The sequence below is a fragment of the Plasmodium malariae genome (assembly GCF_900090045.1).
Source record: "Plasmodium malariae genome assembly, chromosome: 9".
NCBI lineage: Eukaryota > Apicomplexa > Aconoidasida > Haemosporida > Plasmodiidae > Plasmodium > Plasmodium malariae.
The window spans coordinates 1,870,001-1,893,950 of record NC_041783.1 but is presented as its reverse complement, the minus strand read 5'-3'; the positions used below and the strand labels follow the sequence as shown (position 1 = coordinate 1,893,950).

At 26.8% G+C, this 23,950-nt stretch overlaps 4 protein-coding genes across 4 annotated transcripts; 3 read left to right on the top strand and 1 right to left on the bottom strand.

Moving 5' to 3' along the window:
* Positions 1-1,108: 1,108 nt before the first annotated feature.
* PmUG01_09048900 (conserved Plasmodium protein, unknown function) lies at positions 1,109-7,852 on the top strand (the record flags this gene model as incomplete). The annotated part of the gene is made up of 1 exon (XM_029005195.1): positions 1,109-7,852. One exon carries the CDS (start codon positions 1,109-1,111, stop codon positions 7,850-7,852), a length of 6,744 nt encoding a protein of 2,247 aa, XP_028861809.1.
* Positions 7,853-9,410: 1,558 nt separating this feature from the next.
* On the top strand, positions 9,411-11,222 carry PmUG01_09048800 (adrenodoxin reductase, putative; the record flags this gene model as incomplete). The annotated part of the gene is made up of 1 exon (XM_029005194.1): positions 9,411-11,222. The coding sequence occupies one exon, from the start codon at positions 9,411-9,413 to the stop codon at positions 11,220-11,222; it is 1,812 nt and encodes a 603-aa protein (XP_028861808.1).
* A 1,252-nt stretch (positions 11,223-12,474) lies between these two features.
* Positions 12,475-14,916, bottom strand: PmUG01_09048700 (conserved Plasmodium protein, unknown function; the record flags this gene model as incomplete). The annotated part of the gene is made up of 1 exon (XM_029005193.1): positions 12,475-14,916. The coding sequence occupies one exon, from the start codon at positions 14,914-14,916 to the stop codon at positions 12,475-12,477; it is 2,442 nt and encodes an 813-aa protein (XP_028861807.1).
* Positions 14,917-17,905: 2,989 nt separating this feature from the next.
* PmUG01_09048600 (AAA family ATPase, putative) lies at positions 17,906-21,114 on the top strand (the record flags this gene model as incomplete). Its single annotated transcript, XM_029005192.1, has 7 exons — positions 17,906-19,061; positions 19,339-19,635; positions 19,750-19,856; positions 20,093-20,161; positions 20,348-20,379; positions 20,547-20,649; positions 20,977-21,114. The coding sequence occupies 7 exons, from the start codon at positions 17,906-17,908 to the stop codon at positions 21,112-21,114; spliced, it is 1,902 nt and encodes a 633-aa protein (XP_028861806.1).
* Positions 21,115-23,950: the final 2,836 nt, after the last annotated feature.

Below are 23,950 nucleotides of genomic sequence, written 5' to 3'. Positions count from 1 at the left end.
TTTATTATGCTCCAATAGAAAGATCAACGTTAATGAAATATACTACTTAAATCAAAAAAAAAAAAAAAAAAAAAAATTCATTTTAAAATTCTCTTTTTTTTTTTTTTTTTTTTTTTTTGTTAAATTTTTTTTTATTTATATTTTTTCCCTCGCTTGGTTTCACCATAATGTGCTCCCACAGGTTTACGCCTTTATGCCCTTACCATTTTTTAATTTTCTTATTTACTAATTTTAATTGATTTTAACTGATTTTTTCAAATGATTTTTTCTTGAAGAGGAAAAATAAAATAAGTGTTACATGCGTTTATCCAAAAATTATGTAAGCACACAAAAGCTATTATCAGATCAACTATTGCGCATTACTTCCTATTAGTGTGCAGCAGATAATTATGAATAAATGACTGAATAACATTTATAATTATTAATTTTACTAATTAGGAAAATGAAATTTTAGCCTATAGAGGGGTATTTCATATATATGTATAGCTGTCCGTATATATATGTTTAGGTGTCCATATATATATGTGTAGTTGTCCATATATATATGTGTAGTTGTCCATATATATATGTGCAGTTGTCCATATATATATGTGTGCTCCATTCAAACTCTATCAATGCCCAAAAAGGGAAAAAGAAAAAAAATATAATATGATGCATAAATTCCTCCTCATTGCTACTTCGTTATGTATTATATATTACCTAAATAAGTACGAAGCAATAGAAAAAAAGAAGAAGAAGAAAAGAGTAGCACGAGCAGCTAAGCAATTGAAGGGAAGGATAATGTATCTCCCCCACCCTGTCCTCAAATAATTATACCAGCAGTATATAGACTACCCGTGTTTGCTATTCAACGTGGGAGTAATGCATTTATCCGTAAAAGGAGTGATATATGCGCATATACACATTATACTGCCCATGTGAATGTGTGTGTGCGTATATACATATACTTATACCTATATCTATATGTATGTGTATGCTTGCTTAACATACGTAAGGCTTGTACAACTTGTACGACTTGTACGACTTGTACGACTTGTACACTCTGTACTATTTCCTTTTGAGCTGATTTTTTTTTTTTTTTTTTTATTTCTATTGGCATTAAAAGATAATGTACGCGGATAAGTTGAACGTATCATGCTATGGAGATAAAAAGATTTTGAGCAAATTAAAATATTTCTTTAAAGAAGATTTTTACGAACTGTCAGATGTAAAATTAGATGAAAGAATAAATGTGTTACGAATAAATTTAAAATATATATATTACAATAATCCTATATCTGAATATTTCAAAAATGAAGAGAATACATTATCTGAAAGGTCGTTAATATATATTTATTTTTTATATTTAAATAATTTGGAAGAATATAAAAAGGAGAAAGAATCTATACTAAATAGATATAAAGAAAATAGTATGAATGATGAATATGATGAATGTATAATTATATATGCATATAATCTTGATGATAATTTGAATGAGATCAAAAATATAAAAAAAATAAAAGCTGACTTTAGTCATAATAGTTGTAAGAGCATCAAAATATTAAGTTTTCCAATTCTAAAAATGGAGGATTATGATTCAAATAAAAAAATGAAAGAACTGTATGAACATTTCAAAACACGATATATGGATCATATAAAAATATGTATAGAAAAAAAGTATAATTTAATAAAAAATGGGTTTAGCAAAAGTATGAACAACTTTTTAAACTATGTCGAAAGTAAGAAAAAGACAATCACAGAGGAAATCAACAATAACAATAGCAACAACCATAGCAGTAACAACCATAGCAGTAACAACCATAGCAGTAACAACCATAGCAGTAACAACCATAGTAGTAACAACCATAGTAGTAACAACCATGGCGGAAATAAACACAGCGGAAATAATCATAGCGGTAACTACAACAGCTACAATTACAGCAACTATAACAGTAGTAGTACTGGTGGAAAGAAAAAAAAAAAAAATAAAAGATTTTACATAGCGAACACTTACATAGAGAAGAACGAAGAAGAGACTCAAATTGAGGAGTTCTTAGAGTTTTATGAAAACCATGCTGTATTTTTATTTTGTAATGATTATGTAAATATCAATTTTTTTTTACGCCAAAATGATGTTTCGTCTTACATAAATGCACTTGAATTTATAACAGACTATGAGGAACAAGTATATGTCGATATGTATGATCTTTTTCTATCTTTATTTATGTGGAGTGAACACTTATGTCTACTATATTTCAAATTAAATATGTTTAAGAAGAGTTATGTTTTATATAGTACTATTGCAAAATTATTTATTAAATACCTGAACGTGTACATAAAAAAAAAAAAGTGTATTATACATTCTTCTATTTTATTTGAAAAAAATTATTTAACTATAGCTAGATATATTAGAGAAAAAAATATATGTTCTATTCATTTATTAGAGTATATATTTTTTAAAAAATTCACTATTTTACTTTTTTTAAACAAGTTTTCATACATTTCGAGTAAGGCTTTAAAATTTGCAAAATTTTTTTACACAAATAAAATTTTTATATTTATGCACAATTTCCATCGGTTTAAAAATAATCTTACCAGAAACGCTGAGAATCTTAATTATTTGAAAAACATTCAAAAAAAAATAACAAAGTATAGAAGAAAAGAACTGATAAAAAAAAATGCTCAGCATTGTGTTGGAGATAAAAATGAATTGCCAATCGAGGAAGACCAGCAGCACGACGATCAGCACGATGAGCAGCACGATGAGCAGCACGATGAGCAGCAAGAGAAGAGAAATCAAAGAAAAGTCAATCAACATTACTTAAGTAAATATGACCATAAATTGTACAAGTGCAAAAGACGCTTAATAAACGAGCTTAGATGGATTTTTAGTTCTACTGGAGGAAATGACCCAAGTTGTAAAGACATCCTAGACAGAATAGCGGGCAGTGCGATAAGCAGTGCAGTATATGGAGTGGGCAATGCAGTGGATGATACGATAGAGCAGGCTGAAGAAAGTGCGACCGAAAGTTCTGTTAATAACACTAATAACGTTGATAACCCTGAGAATATCAGGGAACCAGGTAGAAACATCAACAACAGAATAAGGTGCAGTAATAGGAACTTATTCTTAGACGAAAGGACGAAAGCAGAATTTTTGCTGAATTGCTGTTTCATAAATAAGGAAAACTACTTTTCGATCTATTTCTACAATTTGGCAAATTTAATTAAATTTCTTTTTGAGCGTAGGAGCTACTTTTACCAGGAGGATTACAAAAAGAACAAGAATGACAAGAATATAAAGAAAAATACAAATATTAGCAAATACTTATCGTTACAAAAGAATATTATGAAATTAGGGTATAAAAAGAATTTTACAAAAAAAAAAAAATCGAAAAAAAATGTAAAAGTGAAAACGAAAAGAAATAGCTCTGTGGTTAACTCATCTTCATCACAGATATCATCGACCTTGTCCGATTTTTCTGATTCAAAAAATAATTATAAAAAAATATGTTTACATAATGATTTCTGTATAAATGTATCAAATATTTTTAAGTTATCATTTGTTATTTTGAAAAATATATTAAATATTTATAATTACAATTCGTTGTACTATCAAAAATATGCACAGGAAATATATTTGTGCAATTTTTTTTTAAATTATTTAGAACAAAAAAGGTTTGAACAAAATATAGAAAAGGAAGACATACAAGAAATAAAAAATGCAAAAAAGAATATTTATCATAATTTTCCTATTTATCAAATAAAAAATTTTTCAAAAGATAATGAAAAAAAAAAAAATTCCTTACTTATTAATATTATGAATAAAATTATTAATCTCTGTTATCGAAAATATAACAACATTTCAATTATAAACAAATTTTTTTTAGCACTTCTATTATTTGAAAATAAGATATATAAAAAGTCTTTCAAAATTTTAAAGCGAATAATTCAAAAATCAAACTTTGATGTCCTTACCACTTTGTGCATGCAACTTTTGTTATTTCATGATATAAATAATAATTTCTACCATTTTTGTTCATCCTTTTTCTTGTCCAATAAATACACTAGGATCTTATCTTTCATAAATGTAAATATAAATTTTACCGTAATTCAAAATTATCAGTACTACTTATATTCTATGAACAATCAGCGGTCCGTTCTCAAAATGGAGCAACATAAAAAATACGATGAAATATTTTTTAACTCATTGAAGAAGAACATTGTATTGCCAGAAGAGATTGTAAAGATGCAAGTACTCGACATCACTCAGGGGGGTAAACAGTGGGGTACACCGTTAAACTGCTTGACAGAGTGTAAGGCGGAGTGTGTAACAAACTGCATGACTGAATGCTTTGCGGAGTGCTTGCCCGAGGTTACAGATGAGGGGATGAAGTTACCCATTCATGAAAGTCAGACAAAGAAGGTAGAGGGGGAACGAAAAAAAAAAAAAAAAGAAAAAACTATTCCTACAAATAGGCACTATACACAAAATGGAAAAATAAATAAAAACGTTGCTACCAAAATGAACAGAAATAAATTAATCAAATTAGAAAAAAAAGAATTTTGCAAAGATAATTATTACTTTGAAATAAATCGATATTTTTTAAAAAGCTTAAAAAAATATAATTTTTCTTTATCAACAAATGAAAGGAATAATGATATATATATACCTAACTCGGGTATTAAAATATTTGTGCAGTCAGACTACAACCTTTATATTTTTGTGTCAAATATGATTTTTGGAAATTATGATGAAAAGAAAATGAGTAACAAGTGGGAATTTCCATCCAACGAAGAGAATAAAACATCAAATGAACAAAACAATAATAGCTACTATCAGATGGAAACAAATGAAAATATGAATGCAAATATTAATCATATAGAAACATTACTGCATATGACAATGCGCAAATATAAAGTTAAGAAGAAAACAAGGGAGATATTACGGATCAAAAAGTTATGTGTGCAGTATGATGAAAATTTGGATTTATTTATTTTTTCCTCCTTTACTCAAGATTTACATATTGATAATATTATTATTCAGTTATATAATGAAAGGGATAACAATAGTTTATACTTAAAATTCCACAGAACTAAACAAATAATTAAACATGGACTTAATATCATTAAATTAAATGTTGTTAATATTCTAGAATCCAATAAAATAATATGGAAACATTTCTATTATAAAATTAATTATGTTTTTCTTGTAATTAATAATTTTTCCTTTTATCAAAAAATTGGTATATTACCAAATAGTAGTTTAGTATATCCATTTTTAAGAGCCTATAGCCAATTTATAATAAATAATTATATAATTGTTGATACCAAAAAATATGCAAATTTTTTTTTAAATCAGCTAGTTTCATCACTCTATGTTAAGATAAAAACATTGGATTCAATTTTGAATTGTAAGTTAATTGCATCTTATTTAAATAGCACCTCCTTAGTCTATAACAATGTAAATTATATCAAGTTAATTGTTAGAAATAATCACAAGCATATGCACTATGAGGACTTTGAGTTAATCACTATCAGGAGGAGCGATGATAAGGCGGGTAAAGAAGTAAGAAATATTAAAATTTTTCTTCAAAAAGCAGAAGGCATACGCAGTAGTAGCCGTACTGCTAACATACGCAGTAATAGCCGTACTGCTAACATATGCAGTAATAGCCGTACTGCTAACATATGCAGTAATATCCGTACTGCTAACATATGCAGTAATAGCCGTACTGCTAACATATGCAGTAATAGCCGTACTGCTAACATAGGTAATAATAGCGGCACTGCTAACAGGAATAACACGCTAGAAAACCACAGCGTTGAAGATTTCATCCATTTTTATATTGAAAAGAACGACAATATGCAAATCGAACAGATGAAAATTTTAGACGACGAAGAAATGCTTCTCATCAAAAATAGTAGTAGTACAAGTAGTAATATGTCCATGCACATTTTAAATAACGAAAAATATAATTTGAAAAAATGTAGCTTAAAAGTAAAAGAAAAGAAAGATGAGTCGCACGTAGAGGCCTACAAAAGGATAGACAATGCTTATGCAATTATTTCTTTTATTCCGAAAAGAATAAATACCAACCCCATCACTTGTAATGAAAATTGTACTGAGAGTTTAAAAGGTGAAGGGAATAGCAGTGTAGTTCCACTGACTGATAATCTGCTTATAAGCCATAATAAGAGTCAAAATAGAACAGAAAAAGTAAAAATAAAATGTATAATAAATATAGACTTACTTAGAAAAAAGAGAAGGGAAAGAAGGACAGACATGTATAAGTTATCAAATATTAATTATGTAGGTAAAATTAAATTTGATGATTTTATTAACCGAGAAGAAATTACTTCGAATCCTTGTTTAAATAACCAAATAATTATAGAAAAAACATTCGATCTTGTAAATATTTTTAAGGAAAAAATAAATACATACAGATCAAACAATGGAATGTTATATGAATTAATATTAAAATTACATAATGACAATTATGCTTTATATTTAAAAAAATTCCACATAACTATTTTAAAAAAATATATTACACAAATAAAAAGTACCAAAATTTTTTTGTTAAATAATGAGGATAACCAACATAATATGGAGAAATTTTTTTTGAAAAGAAACAACCATAATGATTTGGCGGAAAACTCCATATACAATGGAAATGAAAGTAGTTTGAACTACTCAGGGGAGTGCAATTCCAGTCCATCAAATGAAAATTATATGAACAAATCAGGCGAAAGCCACTCTAACCTGCCGAATGAAAATAGCATGAACGAGTCAGGCGAAAGCCACTCTAACCTGCCGAATGAAAATAGCATGAACGAGTCAGGCGAAAGCCACTCTAACCTGCCGAATGAAAATAGCATGAACGAGTCAGGCGAAAGCCACTCTAGCCTGCCGAATGAAAATAGCATGAACGAGTCAGGCGGCGACAAATTTAGTGCACCGCATGAAAATCGCATAAACGCGTCAGGAGGAGATAATTTTAGCCCACCTCATGAAAATTGTATGAAGGGGTCAGGCGACGACATTTTTAGTATATTGAATGAAAATCACATGAACGCGTCAGTTGTTAACAATTTTAGCGAGCCGCATGCAATTCGCATGGACACGTCAGGAATAAACAATTCAAACGGTTCCATTGAAAATGATAGGAAAAAAAAAATTATATCTTTTGATGAGAAGGGCTCAAGTATTGAAGAAAAATATCTTTACGATGAAATTGAAATTAATAGTCGAATTAATGGAGGAACGAGTATTTTTTTGCTTTTTGAAGTGACATATGACGATATGTTAGAAGGAAAAAACAATTCGATGAATCTTTTAAATTATGAAAATACAATTGGGAACATGAATATAACATATGAATGTGGAAACCAGTTTATTAAGAAAATATATGAAAAAAAGAAAAAAGAATATATATATAATTTCCATGTGTTAATACCTCAATTTTTATTACCTATTAATGTTGATTATGAAATACCGAAACATGGGATGTTACATTCTAATATAAACGTTAAAATTGTATTATTAAATAAAATTAATGAAGATATTTATATGAAATATTCTGTGTGCATAGATAATGAAAAAAAAAAAATAAATAACGAGGAGCAATATAGTTGGTTAATAAATGGATTTAAAAAAAGGGTACTTTTTATATCAAAAAATTCTGAACATGTCATAAATTTAACAATTATCCCCTTAAAAATTGGTTTAATAAACTTCCCATCTATTTTTTATTTTATAAAATTAAATAATAAATGGATTGAGATAACAAAAATTTTGAAAAAAAGTGATAATTTTCAAGTAATTATTACCCCATCTCTACACTTTAGTCCCAAAATATGGCAGCTCGTTTAGGAGCTCTTCCAATATATGTTCAATTTTTAAGCCTTTTTTAAACTTTTCATTATTTTTCATCTTTTTTTCGTCTTTTTTTCATCTTTTTTTCGCCTTTTTTTCATCTTTTTTTCGTCTTTTTTTCATCTTTTTTTCGCCTTTTTTTCATCTTTTTTTCATCTTTTTTTCATCTTTTTTTAATCCTTTTTTTCATCTTTTTTTCATCTTTTTTTAATCCTTTTTTTCATCTTTTTTTAATCCTTTTTTTCAATTTTTTTTGATCTTTTTTTCAATTTTTTTTCAAGTGTACACATTTACATTTTCAGCCAACTGCAATTATTTTAAACCCATACGTATGACTCTACGCATGTCTGGGAATAAAGTATTTGTTCTAAAATGTTAGCGAAAAAGAACTGTTTCACACATCTGACATAAATTAAAAATGATATAACATTCTATATATCACCTTGTCTAAGGAGGTGTTAATTTGTTTTACGCAAAAACTGTAGGTTGTCGTTACAGAGTGCATGTAAGTAATGTGCGTATGTATGCATGTATGTTGGTATGCATGCATATATATGAATTTGTATGAATATGATCATATACATGTAACATACCATATATATCATTTATAATGAGACCCCTGTTTTATATGTTGTTTAATATTGAGGCGTTCAAACGTGATCATACATGTATGTGCATATTTTTAATTTGTTCAAATATATAACTTTTTATCATAGCAACTAGATAAGTTAAGCTGATGCCATTATTTTTTAATTCTTTTTAAAATTTCAAATTTTTATATGCATTCTTTCATACGTACATGAACGTATACGTGGACGAACAAATACATAGATGAATATATTCGCAGATGGATATATACACACGGATTTATACGCAGATGAATATATACGTACACGTTTACATTTTTCATACCGACAAAACTTGTTATACTTTCCATTTAACATAAAACAATTTCACAGAGAGTAGCATTACAGAAAAGAACATATACAGATTGATGTTTAAATATATATATTTATGGATATACAAGCATATACTCTCCATAACTGTTTAACAGTTATCGTTAACCATTTGAAAAGGTTAATTATTTTTATATAAAAGTAATATTAGAAAAATAAGCTGAGTTAAACGATAATTTTTATTATTTTTTTTTTTTTCGTCTGTTATATATTATCACCCTCCTAAGTTACATCGCCTGTACATAAAAGTATAATACATATACGTACATATATACATGTTAATACATGATGAATTCATGTGCTTAGTAGAGCAGCTTATTTTTTTGTTAATCACTTGTAAATAAGATGAAACGACTATTTTACCCTCGCAAATGCGGAAAAAAAAAAATATAGAAATAGAAACAGTAACAAACAGAAACAGAAACAGAAACAGAAACAGAGACAGAAACAGAAACAGAAACAGAAACAGAGACAGAAACAGAATTAAAAAAAGAAATAGAAATAGAAATAGAAAGGATTAAATAAAAATCGAAATTAAAAACACGATACCTTTTTAGCGCATAATGGTTTTATTTAACCACTGTAGCTTGAGAAGCTATATGCGTATAAAAGTGGAATGCCAAAGGAGAAAACTCTTTTTTTTAAGCAAGTATTTTTTTACTAACGAACAAAAGTATTTCAAAATAGGAGTAATAGGAGCAGGTCCATCAGCTTTATATTGCTGTAAATATTTTTTGAAAAACGAAAGAATAAAAGTCGATATTTTTGATAAATTACCTAACCCTTATGGGCTTTTAAGATATGGCGTAGCACCTGATCATGTGAATGTGAAAAATATTTGCAACTCATTCAATCCAATCATTTTGAGCAAGAATTATAGATTTTTTGGAAATGTTAATATTGGTGTAAACTTAAAAATAGAAGAACTGCGTAATTATTACAACGTTATAGTCTTTTGTTGTGGTGCCTCTGATATTTCATTGCCCAGTGTAGAACTGGTAGAGGGGAAGGAGGAGAAGATGGCTAAAGGATATGATAGAGCACTAAAAGTTGCAGACGGATTGTGTAGTGAACGGGATAGTGAACAGACCTACAAACAGGTTTCTAAACAGGTTTCTAAACAGGTTTCTAAACAGGTTTCTAAACAGGTTTCTAAACAGTTTTCTAAACAGGATGTTAAACAGGAAGCTAAACAGGCTGCTGGACAGGATGCTAAACAGGCTGCTGGACAGGATGCTAAACAGGCTGCTGGACAGGATGCTAAACAGGCTACTGGACAGGATGCTAAACAGTTTGCTGGACAAGCTGCTGGACAGGATGCTGGACAGACTGCTGAACAGACTGCTGAACAGGATAGTAAACTTGGTAGAGGTATTTTCCATGCTCTGGACTTGATATACTTTTATAACAGTTATTATGACGATATGAGATGCAAAACTATAGATAATTACTTAAGTTCGTTGGAAAATTTTTCAAGTGCTGTTATTGTAGGAAATGGCAATGTGGCATTAGACGTGGCTCGAATTTTGGTCAAGTCATATGAAAATTTAGAAAAAACGGATATAAATAATAATTATTTAAATGCAATGAGAAAGCATAAATTTAAACATATATATATTATGGGTAGAAGGGGATACTGGCAATCTTCTTTTACGAATTCCGAATTAAGGGAATTATTGAATTTAGATAATACGAAAGTAATATTAAATAAAAAAAATTATTCCTTATGTTCAATTTTAAAAAATTATGATGAAAATAATAAAATGAAACAAAGACAACATAAACTATTTTTAAATATGGTTCATAATTATGAAGAATTTGAAAAAAATAAAAATATATATGAGAACTATAAGATTATTGAATTTATTTTTTATCACGAAATTAAAAAAATTCATTTTAATAATCATTATATGAAAAACGTAATATTTCAAATGAACAAAGATTTAAATATATTAGACTCTTCACCTTATCAAAAAAAAAAAAAAGTTTTCACTACTCCCTTACTAATATTTGCAACAGGATTTAAAAAAAATCAGTTCTGCGAAAATTTATATAATCAATCCATTCTAAAATTTAAAGACGATATTTTAAAAAAAAAATTTGCTATCTTTAAAGCAGGTTGGTTTGATATTGGTCCAAAGGGAAATATATCTAACCAAATTTTAAATTCCAAAAAAATAACATCCCATATTTTAAATTTTCTTAATAACACAACAGAATTTTTTCATAATGACATTTCGAATTTGTTAAGTGCAAAGAAAATTAATTTTGTCAATTTTGATGATTGGATTTATATTCATAATTTAGAAATTAATGCAGGGAAACAGACAGGAAAAAATGCGCAAAAAATTCGTACAGTAGAGGAGGTATTATATATTTTAAATGAAAAAAAAAAAAAAAAAAAAAATTGAATCCCGATTAATTTGCTTATTTGTGTACGGGTCTTAAACAGTGGCAGTTATGCGCGCTATATTTTTATAGTACCTCCTTCGAAGTGTGGCTCAGTTGTATGTATATGTGCATGTATCACGTAATACGTACCACGTACCAGATAACATGTTTTTACGTAACCACCTTTCCCCGAGTCATTCACAAATTTAAATCTGAATAAACAAATAACACCATATATCCAATGCTATTACTTTAATATTAGCCTCCTTTGTATCTTCCATAAGGAAAAAACATTTTATTCATTTTTTCATAGAGTATGTATTATATATGTAAAACAATTCTTTTGTAGCTTTTCAGTATGGACCATTATAATATATGTGTTTCTTCAAAGGATTTATTTTCTTTTTCTTTTTGTTCTATTTATATGATTGTCCATACGTTTTAGTTCTTTTTATTTTATTATTATTTTTTTTTTTTTAGTGTTTAGTCTATTTGTCTTTTTCCCTCACCATTTACTTATTTTGTAATTTTTTTTTTTTTTTTTTTTTTTTTTTTTTTCTTGTTACAATAAACAATATGATACGGGCAATAAAAGAAAAAACTATGTAGTTGTAAATCCTTTCAGCATAGGTAGCATATTTAAAACAAAAAAAAAAGTAAAGGTAAAAGTAAAAGTACGAGCAAAAGTAAGCGTAAAAGCAAAGGCAAAGGCAAAAGCAAAAGAAAAAGCAAAAGCAAAAGAAGAATTCTTAAAATTTTGTAAATTAAAAGTAAGATTTAATTAATAATTTAAGAAAGAAAATTTGGAAAATTCAAAAGGGTGAACGCACGGAGTGTCAAATGAGCAGTGCGGAAATATATGCACATGCATGGTAATACATACATATGTACATACTAGCTTAATATATATGCAAATATATACTTGCGCACTTATTTATGTATAACTAATAATACAGCTGTGAAGCTAATGTGAGGAATATACTTAAACTGGAAAATGGAACTCAAAAAGGGCAAAAAAAAAAAAAAAAAAAAAAAAATATAAGATAAAAATATAAGATAAAATAAAATAAACTACAGCAAAATGAGGCAAATAAAATAATGGAAACAAAATATACAGTCTTAGGCCTAGCAAAAAATGGCATACAAAATGGTATATATAAAGGGAGTGAATTTAGTGCTGTCTGTCTCTATTTTTTCGCTGTCCTATAATTATTCCCTCTTTTTTTTTTTTTTACTTCTAATTTTCTCATTTGGTAATATCACACTATACTATTATTGTTTCTCTATAAATGAACTGTACGCACTAAATATGTCCTTTAATAGATCTCTTTTTCGAGGAAACACATGACCATCCTTCACTACAAGTGCGTCAAAATCAAAATTGGTTTTCTTGATTTTTGGCTTCAATGTAAACTCAGGCATTTTTTCTTTTTTATTCCTATTACTTGAAATATATATAGAGAGAGACTCTTCTTCAGTATTAACCTTTTTATTTAATTTTTTTTTTGTAAAATTTATTTGAATCCCTATTGTTCTCCTATTTACTTTTTTCGGCATATTTATATCGTTCAGATCGTATAAATTTTCATTATATGTATTATGATGCATTGGTAAAATTTTGGATGTCTCATTGTTTGAACGATTCATATTTTCTAAATAATTTTTTCTACTTAATATCGAATCGATACGACTTTTAGGATTATTATTATGTGTTTTTTTGGTAAAGCTATATTTTCTGTCATTCCTGCTGGAATATTTTGGGTAGACATTACAATTCATCCTTCCATTTGTTGCTGATACCGTCCAGCTCTCACCATATACGAACTTGTTTAATTTATTTGCATTTCTGTTTGATACTTTTTTGGAATTACTCCTAACAAAAGAGTCACAATGATTCTCATAAATGTTAACGTTGCTGCTACTTCCGCTTTTGCTACTTCCGCTTTTGCTACTTCCGCTTTTGTTACTTCCGCTTCTACTACTTCCGCTTCTACTACTTCCGCTTCTACTACTTCCGCTTTTGTTACTTCCGCTTCTACTACTTCCGCTTTTGTTACTTCCGCTTCTACTACTTCCGCTTCTGTAGTCAGGTTCGCTACCTTTGAGTGATTCTAGAATTTTCCTTTTTTCACTTGAACTGGTGTTACAGTCCCTTGTAATGGATATGTTTGCTCCCTCTTCTTCTTGTGACTCACCTTTTCTTGCATTATTTTCTGAAGCAAATAAACCAAAAACTGATTCTTTTTTTCTACATATATCAAATGAATCATAATTCTTTTCGAATTTCTCACTGCCATGTGAGTCATTATGTGTGTACTCTGTAAAGATGTGTTCATCTTCTATCCCCTTATTAAGCATGACTGGAATGGTTTTAGAAGACCATTTTCCCCTTTTAATTATTTGTTTCTTGCCATTTTTTAAATTTAGTTCATTATCTTCTTCTCTTAAACTTTTTTTATGTACATTAAAATTTGTATTTTTTTCCAACTGTTCATATTCCTTTTTTTCGTATATTTCTGTTTTATCTCCTTCCCCTTTCTCAATACTGCATGATATGGGGCACATTTTGTTTCTAAATGTAAAATTAAATTTGTTTACAAACCTGTTCATTTTAACAATATGAGTACTGCTTCCTTCTTCATCCTCTTTGCTTTCTTCGATTTCTTTAACTTCTTCTATTTCTTTATCGTTGTCCAAATTTTTTCCATTCACACTCTCTATTACTTCTACTACTGCTTTTTTGCCATTCTCCCTCCTTTTTACTTTACACTTTTTATCTTGTCCCTCTATCTTGCCCTCTTTCCACGTTTCTTTTCTACTTGAACTTTCCACTTCAAAATTTTTTTCCATTTTGTTCATCAAACTTTCATTGCCACTTCCCATAAAGGAGGAACAAGAGCGGATGGTTTTCTCCACTTCTTCTACTTCTTCCGCTTCTTCCACTTCTTCCACTTCTTCCACTTCTTCTACTTCTTCCACTTCTTCCACTTCTTCTACTTCTTCCGCTTCTTCCACTTCTTCCACTTCTTCCACTTCTTCTACTTCTTCCGCTTCTTCCACTTCTTCCACTTCTTCCGCTTCTTCCACTTCTTCTACTTCTTTTACTTCTTTTACTTCTTCTACTTCTACTTCTTCTAAATCTTTATATTTCACGCACTTGCTGTCATAAAAATTACATAGTTTACTATTTTCCTCATCTGTGTTCTCGCATAATTCTACATTATGATTAAAGCTTTCTTCATAAACAGATAGCTGTGATTCAGTTTTTATATTTATTTTATAATCTTCAAAATGTTCTCCTGCTTCCTCATAATTCATGTCGTGATTATCGTATTCACTTAAATCAAAGCTTTGAAAATTATCCGAGTCTTTTGGTAAATACTCTTTTTCTAAATTGTTTTGATTTAGATCGAAACTTTTACTTGTATTTCTTGATGAAAACATTTCATTATCTTCGCTTCTATTTTCTTCATGTGAAAGATTTTTATCACTTTTCTTCAGATCATCATCGTATTGCAATACCTTTTTCTTGTCTGTTTCAATACAGTCGATATACTGCTCCATTTGTCTTTCAATATTATTATTTAATGCATAAATCTCCCTCTGCATCTTTTGTGGACATGTTTTTAAATCTTTGTCTAAATCATAAGAATAAAAATCGGATGCAAGTAAATCAATACCAAATGGTTTCATAGAATCTTTCAAAATTTTCATTTCTTATTTGCTCTTTTCTCCAATTTATGTACTCTTTTTTTTTCTTTTTTTTTTTTTTCAAATGCGATTCTTTCTTTCTTATTTTCTTTTTAAATATATAATTTATTTCTGCGTTTTTCTTTGAACCTGCACGTTTAATTTTTAAATTACCATCGAGAGCACTTTTGCTGAAAAGTAAATTTTCATTCATTTAATCATGATCGCTTGATTGCTTAACCGTCAGTCTTTTTTGTTATATTTTTATTTTTTATATATTTTTTTTTTTTTTTATCCTGTCTTTTATTTTTGAGTTTTATGTACGCGCAAGATATTCCTTGCATGGCTCATACTATGTTCGGGTAAAAAATAATTTTGCAAATATTTAATTATAACTAACCTATTTTTAAATTAGTACACAAACTTTTAAAAGACTCTTAAAGGAAAAAAAAAAAAAAAAAAAAATGATTATATCGAACTGCAAAAAATGTGTGTTATTTCTGATTTGTTCTATTTTTTTGTTTTTTCATTTTTTGACAAGAGCAAAATTGTTGTAAAGAAAAGATAAATCAGAACTAGGTTATATAAAAGTAAAGCTCAAAAAAAAAAAAAAAAAATGAACCAGATTGATCAGTATAATATCATTGTGAGAAAAGCTGTTTTTCCTTATTTATCTGTTATCCTTTTGGCAACTGTAAAAAAATATAAAAAAATAAAATAAAATAAAATAAAATAATAAAATGAAATAATAAAATGAAATACAAAAATGAAATACAAAAATGAAATACAAAAATAAAATAAAAGAATAAAATAAAAGAATAAATTAAAAATATATAATAAAAATATAAAAATAAAATAATTAAATAAAATAAAATAAAATAAACAAGGTACTTTGCTAAATAGTAAAATCAAATTCTCATTATGCCTCAACGATATAAAATTGCCTTCACCTCATTTTGCACAAAAGGCCCTTAAATTTTATTTTAAAAAAAAGGAAAATAGGGAAAAATTAGAAAGAATGAATAAGGAATGATGAATAAGGAATGAGGAATGATGAATGAGGAATGAGGAATGAGGAATGATGAATAAGGAATGATGAATAAGGAATAAGGAATGATGAATGATGAATGAGGAATGAGGAATGAGAAATAGGGAATGAGGAATGAGGAATGAGAAATAGGGAATGAGGAATGAGGAATGAGAAATAGGGAATGAGGAAGAAGCTGTATTATATTTCCTTTACAAAAAAAGTATATCTGTTCATAAAAAAATATTCCTCGTTCATAACTTTTTTTATAGTACTTGAGAGCAGACATTTTCGACTAACTTCATAGTATATGTTATTTTTTATTTTGTTTTATTTTATTTGGAGGAACAGGCAATATATACAAATATGTACGTATGTGTTTATGTGCGTATGTGTTTATGTGCGTATGTGTTTATGTGCGTATGTGTTTATGTGCATATGTGTTTATGTGCGTATGTGTTTATGTGCGTATGTGTTTATGTGCGTATGTGATTATGTGCGTATGTGTTTATGTCCGTTTTGTGCATTCCTCCGACGCAATTTCAGGAAATAGAAAAAATATGCGTATGTAAATATATTGTTAAAGTTTTAATATAACAAATATCAAACTATTGGGGGGGGTATCCAATTTCAAATTGTTCCCTCTTTTTTTATAACCATTTGTATGATGACACAAATTATATAACACCTTAATTTAAATTAAGACATCATGTCCTATATTTAAAATAAAAAAAATTCTTAACGTTCAGATTTATTCAAAATTAAAGATGACCATTTAAAAATGAACTTTTAAAAATAAATATTAAAAGACAAAATTATCCTCGTTCTACAAGAGCGAACTTCAATTTTTTTTTTTTGTAAAAGAACAGAATAAAAAGTAAGAAGAAGGTAACACAACGAAACATAATCTACATATCTTCACCGCAATGTCAACGATATTCACAGTTATGCATTTTTTCACTAAGTCATACATTGTGCAAATTAAGACTTAAAATGACTTAACATCATTTATGCTCATTCTCGTATTGAGGTGTAAAATTGCACACGTAAATATTAATGTTTCTTTTTAGCTTATTTTCATATTTTATGGTAAGCTATTTTTTTTTTTTTTAATTATTAAAACTTAGCAGAATTTTTTGCTCTTTATAATTATTGACAATAAATGAAAAAATTGTGTATATTCTTTCTCATTTAACTCTTGCTTCAATTATGTTGCTTGTAAAATATGTGATTTTTGAGGAAATCTTGAATTTGCCAAAATATGTACATTTTTTTTTTTTTTTTATTCTGTACATATGTATGTATGTATGTGTGTACGTACGTACGTATGTATGTACGTATGTACGGATACCAAACGGTGCAAATAAAATACACCGTTCGTGGAATTTAGTAAGAAACGAATTGTCCGTAAGTTGCCAATACTTTACGAATAAATTCTGCCTTTTAATTATATTTTATCCTGTAATGGAAGAAGAAGAAGAAGAAGAAGAAGTGGAATAAGAGAAAAATAAAATAACAAAAAAAAAAATAAAGATATTCCTCAATATTAGTAAAATAAAATGAAATAAGCTGAATAAAATTTATTTTATTGTTTGCCCTAGGTGATATACGTAAATACACAGAATCTTTTTAATAATACACGAAATGTGTAAATAAAATCGTATAAATAGACTTACTTTTTTTTTTTTTTTTTTTTTTTTTTTTGTGATGTAGTGTATATATATTTATCAATAATAATCTAATTAAAGAAAAAAAAAAAAAAAAAAAGAAAGAAAGAAAGAAAAGTACCAGAAACGACATAAAACTGTAGAGCATAAAAGTGGACATAACAATACTGAAGAAAGTCAAATTTGCAATATCTAACCTGCAATATCACATTTGAAGTATCACATTTGAAGTATCATACTTGAAGTATCAGACTTGTATTGTCATACTATTCACAAATAGTTATAATGATTTACTTTAAATTCCCCTTTTAACGCAAAAATGAATCTGAATGAAGAGAAAAGGATTCCATTATGCTGCGAAATTTGTTTAAAGAACGAAAAAGATGTATCACATGAAATGATAAAAACTGCAGCACATAAATGGCTACTTTCCTTAGGAATAACTATAACGTTAGGTCGACATGATCCAAATAAAATAATATGTGACTTATTAAATAAATATTGTGATTATATAGTTATTGAGCCAGCTATACCTATAAAAATAGTAAAAGAATACAATGGGAGTTATGACAGTGATATGTATGGGGAATTATACAGTACATATTACTCAGTATATGATGTAAATAATTCACATTACAATCTAAATATAAATGATAAATTAAATTGTACAAAAAAGGAAAACGAAACAAATAATTTAATACCAAGTTGGAGAAATTGCGATAATTATGACAATGCGAATAATTTAATGCCAGATCAAGCAAATTACAATAATTATGAACATGAAATTGCTTTATTACCAGATCGAGTGAATTACAAAAATTATGAACATGAAATTAATTTATTACCAGATCCGTTGACTTATTACAGTTCAAATAATGATACCAATTTACCCTTAACAAAAAAAAAAGAAAATCTTTCAAATAGACCTAGTACTAGCTCTCTAGTTAGTTCTATAGCTGTCCCACAAAATGTCGTTTACTGCTCTCCTACATATAACGAAATAAAAAATAAAGAGAAAATGAAATCACCTAATATATTATTTACTGTACCTGTGATAGGGGAAAAATCTATATCTTCAATGGAAGAAGATCCAATCATATTGCCAAATTTTTGTTGTATAGTAAATGTAGTAACCTATTACAAAAATGATGATTTTATAGAAGAACAATTTAACGAAACAAGTGAAAATGAAGAAGAAGAAAAAAAAGACATACCTATATATTCTCAATATATATTACCACATTTACGTTTCCATAAATTATGGGATACTTTATATTATGAAGAAAATATTAAAAGAGATTTATTAGAATATGTATCTGCATTAATGTTGTTTGCTACCAAAAAAATTGATTCTAATTTAATAAATTATAATCATCTTGTATTGCTATATGGCCCACCAGGAACTGGCAAAACGTCCTTATGCAAAGCGTTAGCTAATAAAATTTGTATTCGACTTTCTAACATATATACCACAGGTTAAATTCGAAAGGGCCGATCTGCCGCACAACTGTGTTTTCCTGTGTGCCGTGATAAGTCATAAGGATGCATGAACAGGGATAAACTAAGTTTTTGCGAGTTTTGCAATTTTCGCAATTTTTGCAAGTTTTACAATTTTTTCATTTACGCAGTTATTGCACTTATGCAATATTTGTATTTACACAATATTTGTGTTTATCCATTTTATCTATTTATGCATTTCTTGCACTTCTTCCATTTGGGTACTTTTTTTTTTTTTTTTTTTTTCTTTCGAAGGCATTTTGATCGAGTTGAACGCGCATACGCTATTTTCAAAATGGTTCAGTGAATCGGGAAAGCAAGTGTTAAAATTGTTTAATAAGATTAAAAAAATAATCAACGATTATGAAGAAAATGATATTTTTATATGTTTACTAATAGACGAAGTAGAGAGTTTGTCCGCAGATAGGAAAAGATCTATGGGAAGCACAGAGCCATCAGATAGTATAAGAGTTGTTAATACCTTGTTAACTCAAATAGACTCTTTAAAGTATTACCATAACACCTTGTTGTTGACGACGTCTAATATATCTGGTAAGTGGGTTTAATGGCCAATTGATGAAATGGAGTCTTTTGGGCGCGCATAAATGTATATATGCACTTATACCCACATGTACTCATATGCCCATACATACGTTATTCTTGAAGAAATGATTGATGATGCTTTCATTGATCGAGTAGACCTCAAACAGTTCATAGGATTACCCAATGAAGAATGCAGATATGAAATATACAAGGACTGCATAGGCGAATTAGTAACATTTTGCAAATATAATATCTGTTAGTTGTTATGATATGTACAAATGTATTTTCATCTTTGCATTCGCTCGTTCTTCAATTCGCTCATTCTTTGATTCGTTTATTCTTTAATTCTTTAGTTCTTTATTTCATTAATTCTTTTATTAATAAAATTTTATTCAATTTATTTATATTTTTTTTATTTTTTTTTCGTTATTCTCATTCATGTATCTATCGGTTTACATTTATACAGATAGAGAAAGGAATAGTTTGCTTTTCATCGAAAATACCGAGTTATCAAAGAATTCAAAAGTTGCTGAAAGTAGGCATTTTACTAGCTCCTACATTAGTCTCTCTTGATTCGTTTTACATCCGCATATTTCTAACACGTTTGACCTACTCCTTTGATAACTCCTTTGCAAGCTAATTTTTATTATTCGTTTTTACTACGCCGCTACGCACCCATTTCACTTCCCCATATATTCAACTTTTTCATTTTATTTTGTAGAATGAAAAGGATAAAGCAAAGGACGAATACAAGTAATACTTAAATTGTAACAAAAAAAAAAAAAATAAATAAAATAAATAAATAAATAAATAAAAATAAAATAATAAATAAAAATAATAAATAAAAATAATAAATAATAAATTATTTTTTAACTGTAAATCAATGAATCGTGCTTATTTCCTTTTCATATTCTTATTAGTTACGGATATGAATTAGTGAAATGTTCTAAGATGAGTAAAGGCTTTAGTGGGCGATGTTTAAGAAGAATACCTTTTCAAGCGTATGCCTATTTTTGTCAAGCCGTAATAAAAAATATGCACTTATAAATACAAACACATACATATATATATATATATATATATATATATATATATATATATATGTATGTATGTTTAAACACGTATATTTATGAATACATATTAGTTACCTGCCTGTTTTTAAAGCAATATTTGCAATTATAGAAGAATATCTTCCTAAAGCACATACGTATATGAGTTACTAAATTGATGAGCTAGACTTACACTGAATACGCTATGTTATATTATTTTATTTTTTACTTTATTTGATTTATTATTATAATTTTTTTTTTTTTTTTTTGTTATAATTTATATGGTGAAATTTTTTTTCAGACCCTACGCTTTTATAATTCGACAATTAATAATCAACAAAACGCCTTCATTTCTCTCCAAGATTTTTTAGTAGCACTTCAAATGGCCATTCAGAAAGAAGTTACAAATAAAAATAAGCTACTAGAACAAAAAATGTAAACACGATCTCTTACTGTAATCCTTTTTGTATTCACTAATAAGAACAGTTAAAGTAGCACTATATGTTCATACCGTTAGTTGCATTTAACATATACACATATGCAGCGCATAATAACGAAATATCTATTTTCACCTTTACAAATTTTTCATTTTATTTAATTTTTTATAAAGCATATTTTCTCTTGCTAATAAAAAAATTTTTTTTTCCAAGTTACCCAAGATGTATACATATTCTTCTACATTAAGACTAAAATGTGTTTACACATGCATACATACATATATACATTAATATACATATAAATATATTAATATATAAATGTGCATGTACAAAACTTATCTGTTTTATCCTTTTTTAGTAGATAGTAACAGTCATCTGCGAAACATGCTGTTTGATCTTTTTTTATTATGCTCATTTGGTAATACTAATCATCTTTTAATCATTATATTAAACAAATAAATAATTCTTATATAAATAAAAAAATAAAATAAAAATACAGTTATAATATAAAGAAAAGGTTAAAAAGGTATTTGGAAAAAAAAGGATAATTACATTGTTTCTTTTACGTATATCCTATATTATATACATTAATAAGAGTATATTTTTTGTTTATTTTTTCCTTATTTTTATGCATTTATTTTTACATTTCAAATTAAGAATTTGAAATATCAAAAAAAGTTACAAGAAATAAAACCTTGCAAATATAACCATATTTTTAATATTAACGTATACCTAATTGGTAAGTCGCAATTTTTTTAATTTAATGAGTCCTTTGAAAATTATTAAAATTACTAATAGTAAAACAGGATATATATATATTTTTTTTTTTTAAGCAAAAATAGTATTTTTCTAACATGTTCAGAAAATAATTACATTAAAGTAATATAAGTAACCTTAACAATTCATATTATTTAAAAAAATTTGTAGGAAAATAAAACTAGAAAATTTTTAATGCATATGCAATTCTATGAAATATTAAATTTATATAGCTGTACACCATATATTATGTTGTTATTTTTGTGTTATATGTGGTATTATCCCTATCATTTTTTCCCTTTTTTTAAATATATGAAAAAAACAAGAAATGAATATTATTCCTATTTTAATGAAGTATTATGGTATATATCTATGTATATTCTTTACATACTATAAATTTCATCATTCATATATATACAATAAACTGTGCAAATGTATAATATCCAAGAACATGCACAATAATATCCTTCTACTTCTTAAAAATAGATTTTTTTACATTCATTTATATTATATTATTTTTGTTTTTTTTATTCCCCTATTTGGCTATATAAAATAAAAAAAAATGAAAAACACAATTTATGTACAATGTATAAATATGTATATACATTATATATATATATATATGTGTGTATACATATATGTATACATAAATATTTATTATTCATGAAATATTTCATAAGCCAAAATTTAAAAATGCTATTTTTCTGTTGATAATTTAAAATATTATGCTTTTCACGTTTTCATATTTCTCACTCTTGCATTTCGTACTTTCTCATGAATTATTCCTACTTTTTCTGAAGAAGAAAGCTCAAGAATTTTTGCACAAATCTGTCCTTAACTGTTCATAATTTTTTCTTAAAAAAGGGGAGTTAAACTCTGTGAAGATTTATTATATATTTTCTTTTTTTTCTTTTTATACACTTACAAAATAAGCATGTATATAGGCATACATGGAAAAAATAAAAAAATTCAGATATGAACAGATATAATAATGATATATTAAATCTTTGTTCAAATGGAATAAAAAGAACTTTCTTAATTTATATATACAAATATATATATGTGCTATATTATACATATTTTCAATATTTTTATAATTTTTGCAATAAGTTGAACAAGATTTTTCTAAAAATGGTAAAATTAATATTAATAATAATAATAATAATGCAATACATTTTTTCTTTTAAAAAAAAAAAATATAAATGTATATATAATATATATATGTTATGTATATATGCAAGTGAAAACAGTTCGGATACTAGTACCTTTTTTTTTTTTAGATCATTTCGTTAACATTTTTAAATTTTCAAAGCACAGAAAAAAATAAAATACGGTTCAATTTTTTTTTTTTAATGCTATTAAAAACAATGAATAGGTGGAGAGACCTGCATGCATGTTTATAAAAGTTGTAAATGTGTTCGTTTTTATATTTCTGTTTATTTATTGAACTAATCCTATATATATGCATTATGAATATATTAAAATACATAAATGTAAGTTTTTGTTTTTATTTTTATTTTTATTTTTATTTTATTTTTTTTTTTTTTGTTCCTTTATTTTTTTTGATATTTAACACCTACTACATTGTTATTTTAAAATTTATAAATCATAAAAATGTAAATTTTATTTACATCTACAAAAATTGTGAAATTAGTTTAAAACTAAAAGTAATTTATCATAAATATTTTTGTTCATGTATAAAAAAATATGTGTATTATGTATTTTATTTTTTTTTTTTGCATTACCCCTCCCTTTTTAGTAAGCTCTAAAAAATATTGTTCATTCTAGGTTTTTTTTTTTTTTTTTTTTTTTTATTACATAAAAAAATTGTTACATAATAATAAATTTTTAAAACATAGAAATCTGATACATTTTTACCTTGAATAAATTTATAGATTTATTAAAAAATAAATAATAATATATATATAAAACATGCAAAATCCTGAAGAACACATGAAACAGATGAAACACATAAAATGCATATTAAAAACAATAAATTTTATTTTATGAATGTGTTATATTCCTAATTTTAATCGCAGAATTCTTTTTTCATAAGGTGTTTATGATAAATGCATTTTAAAA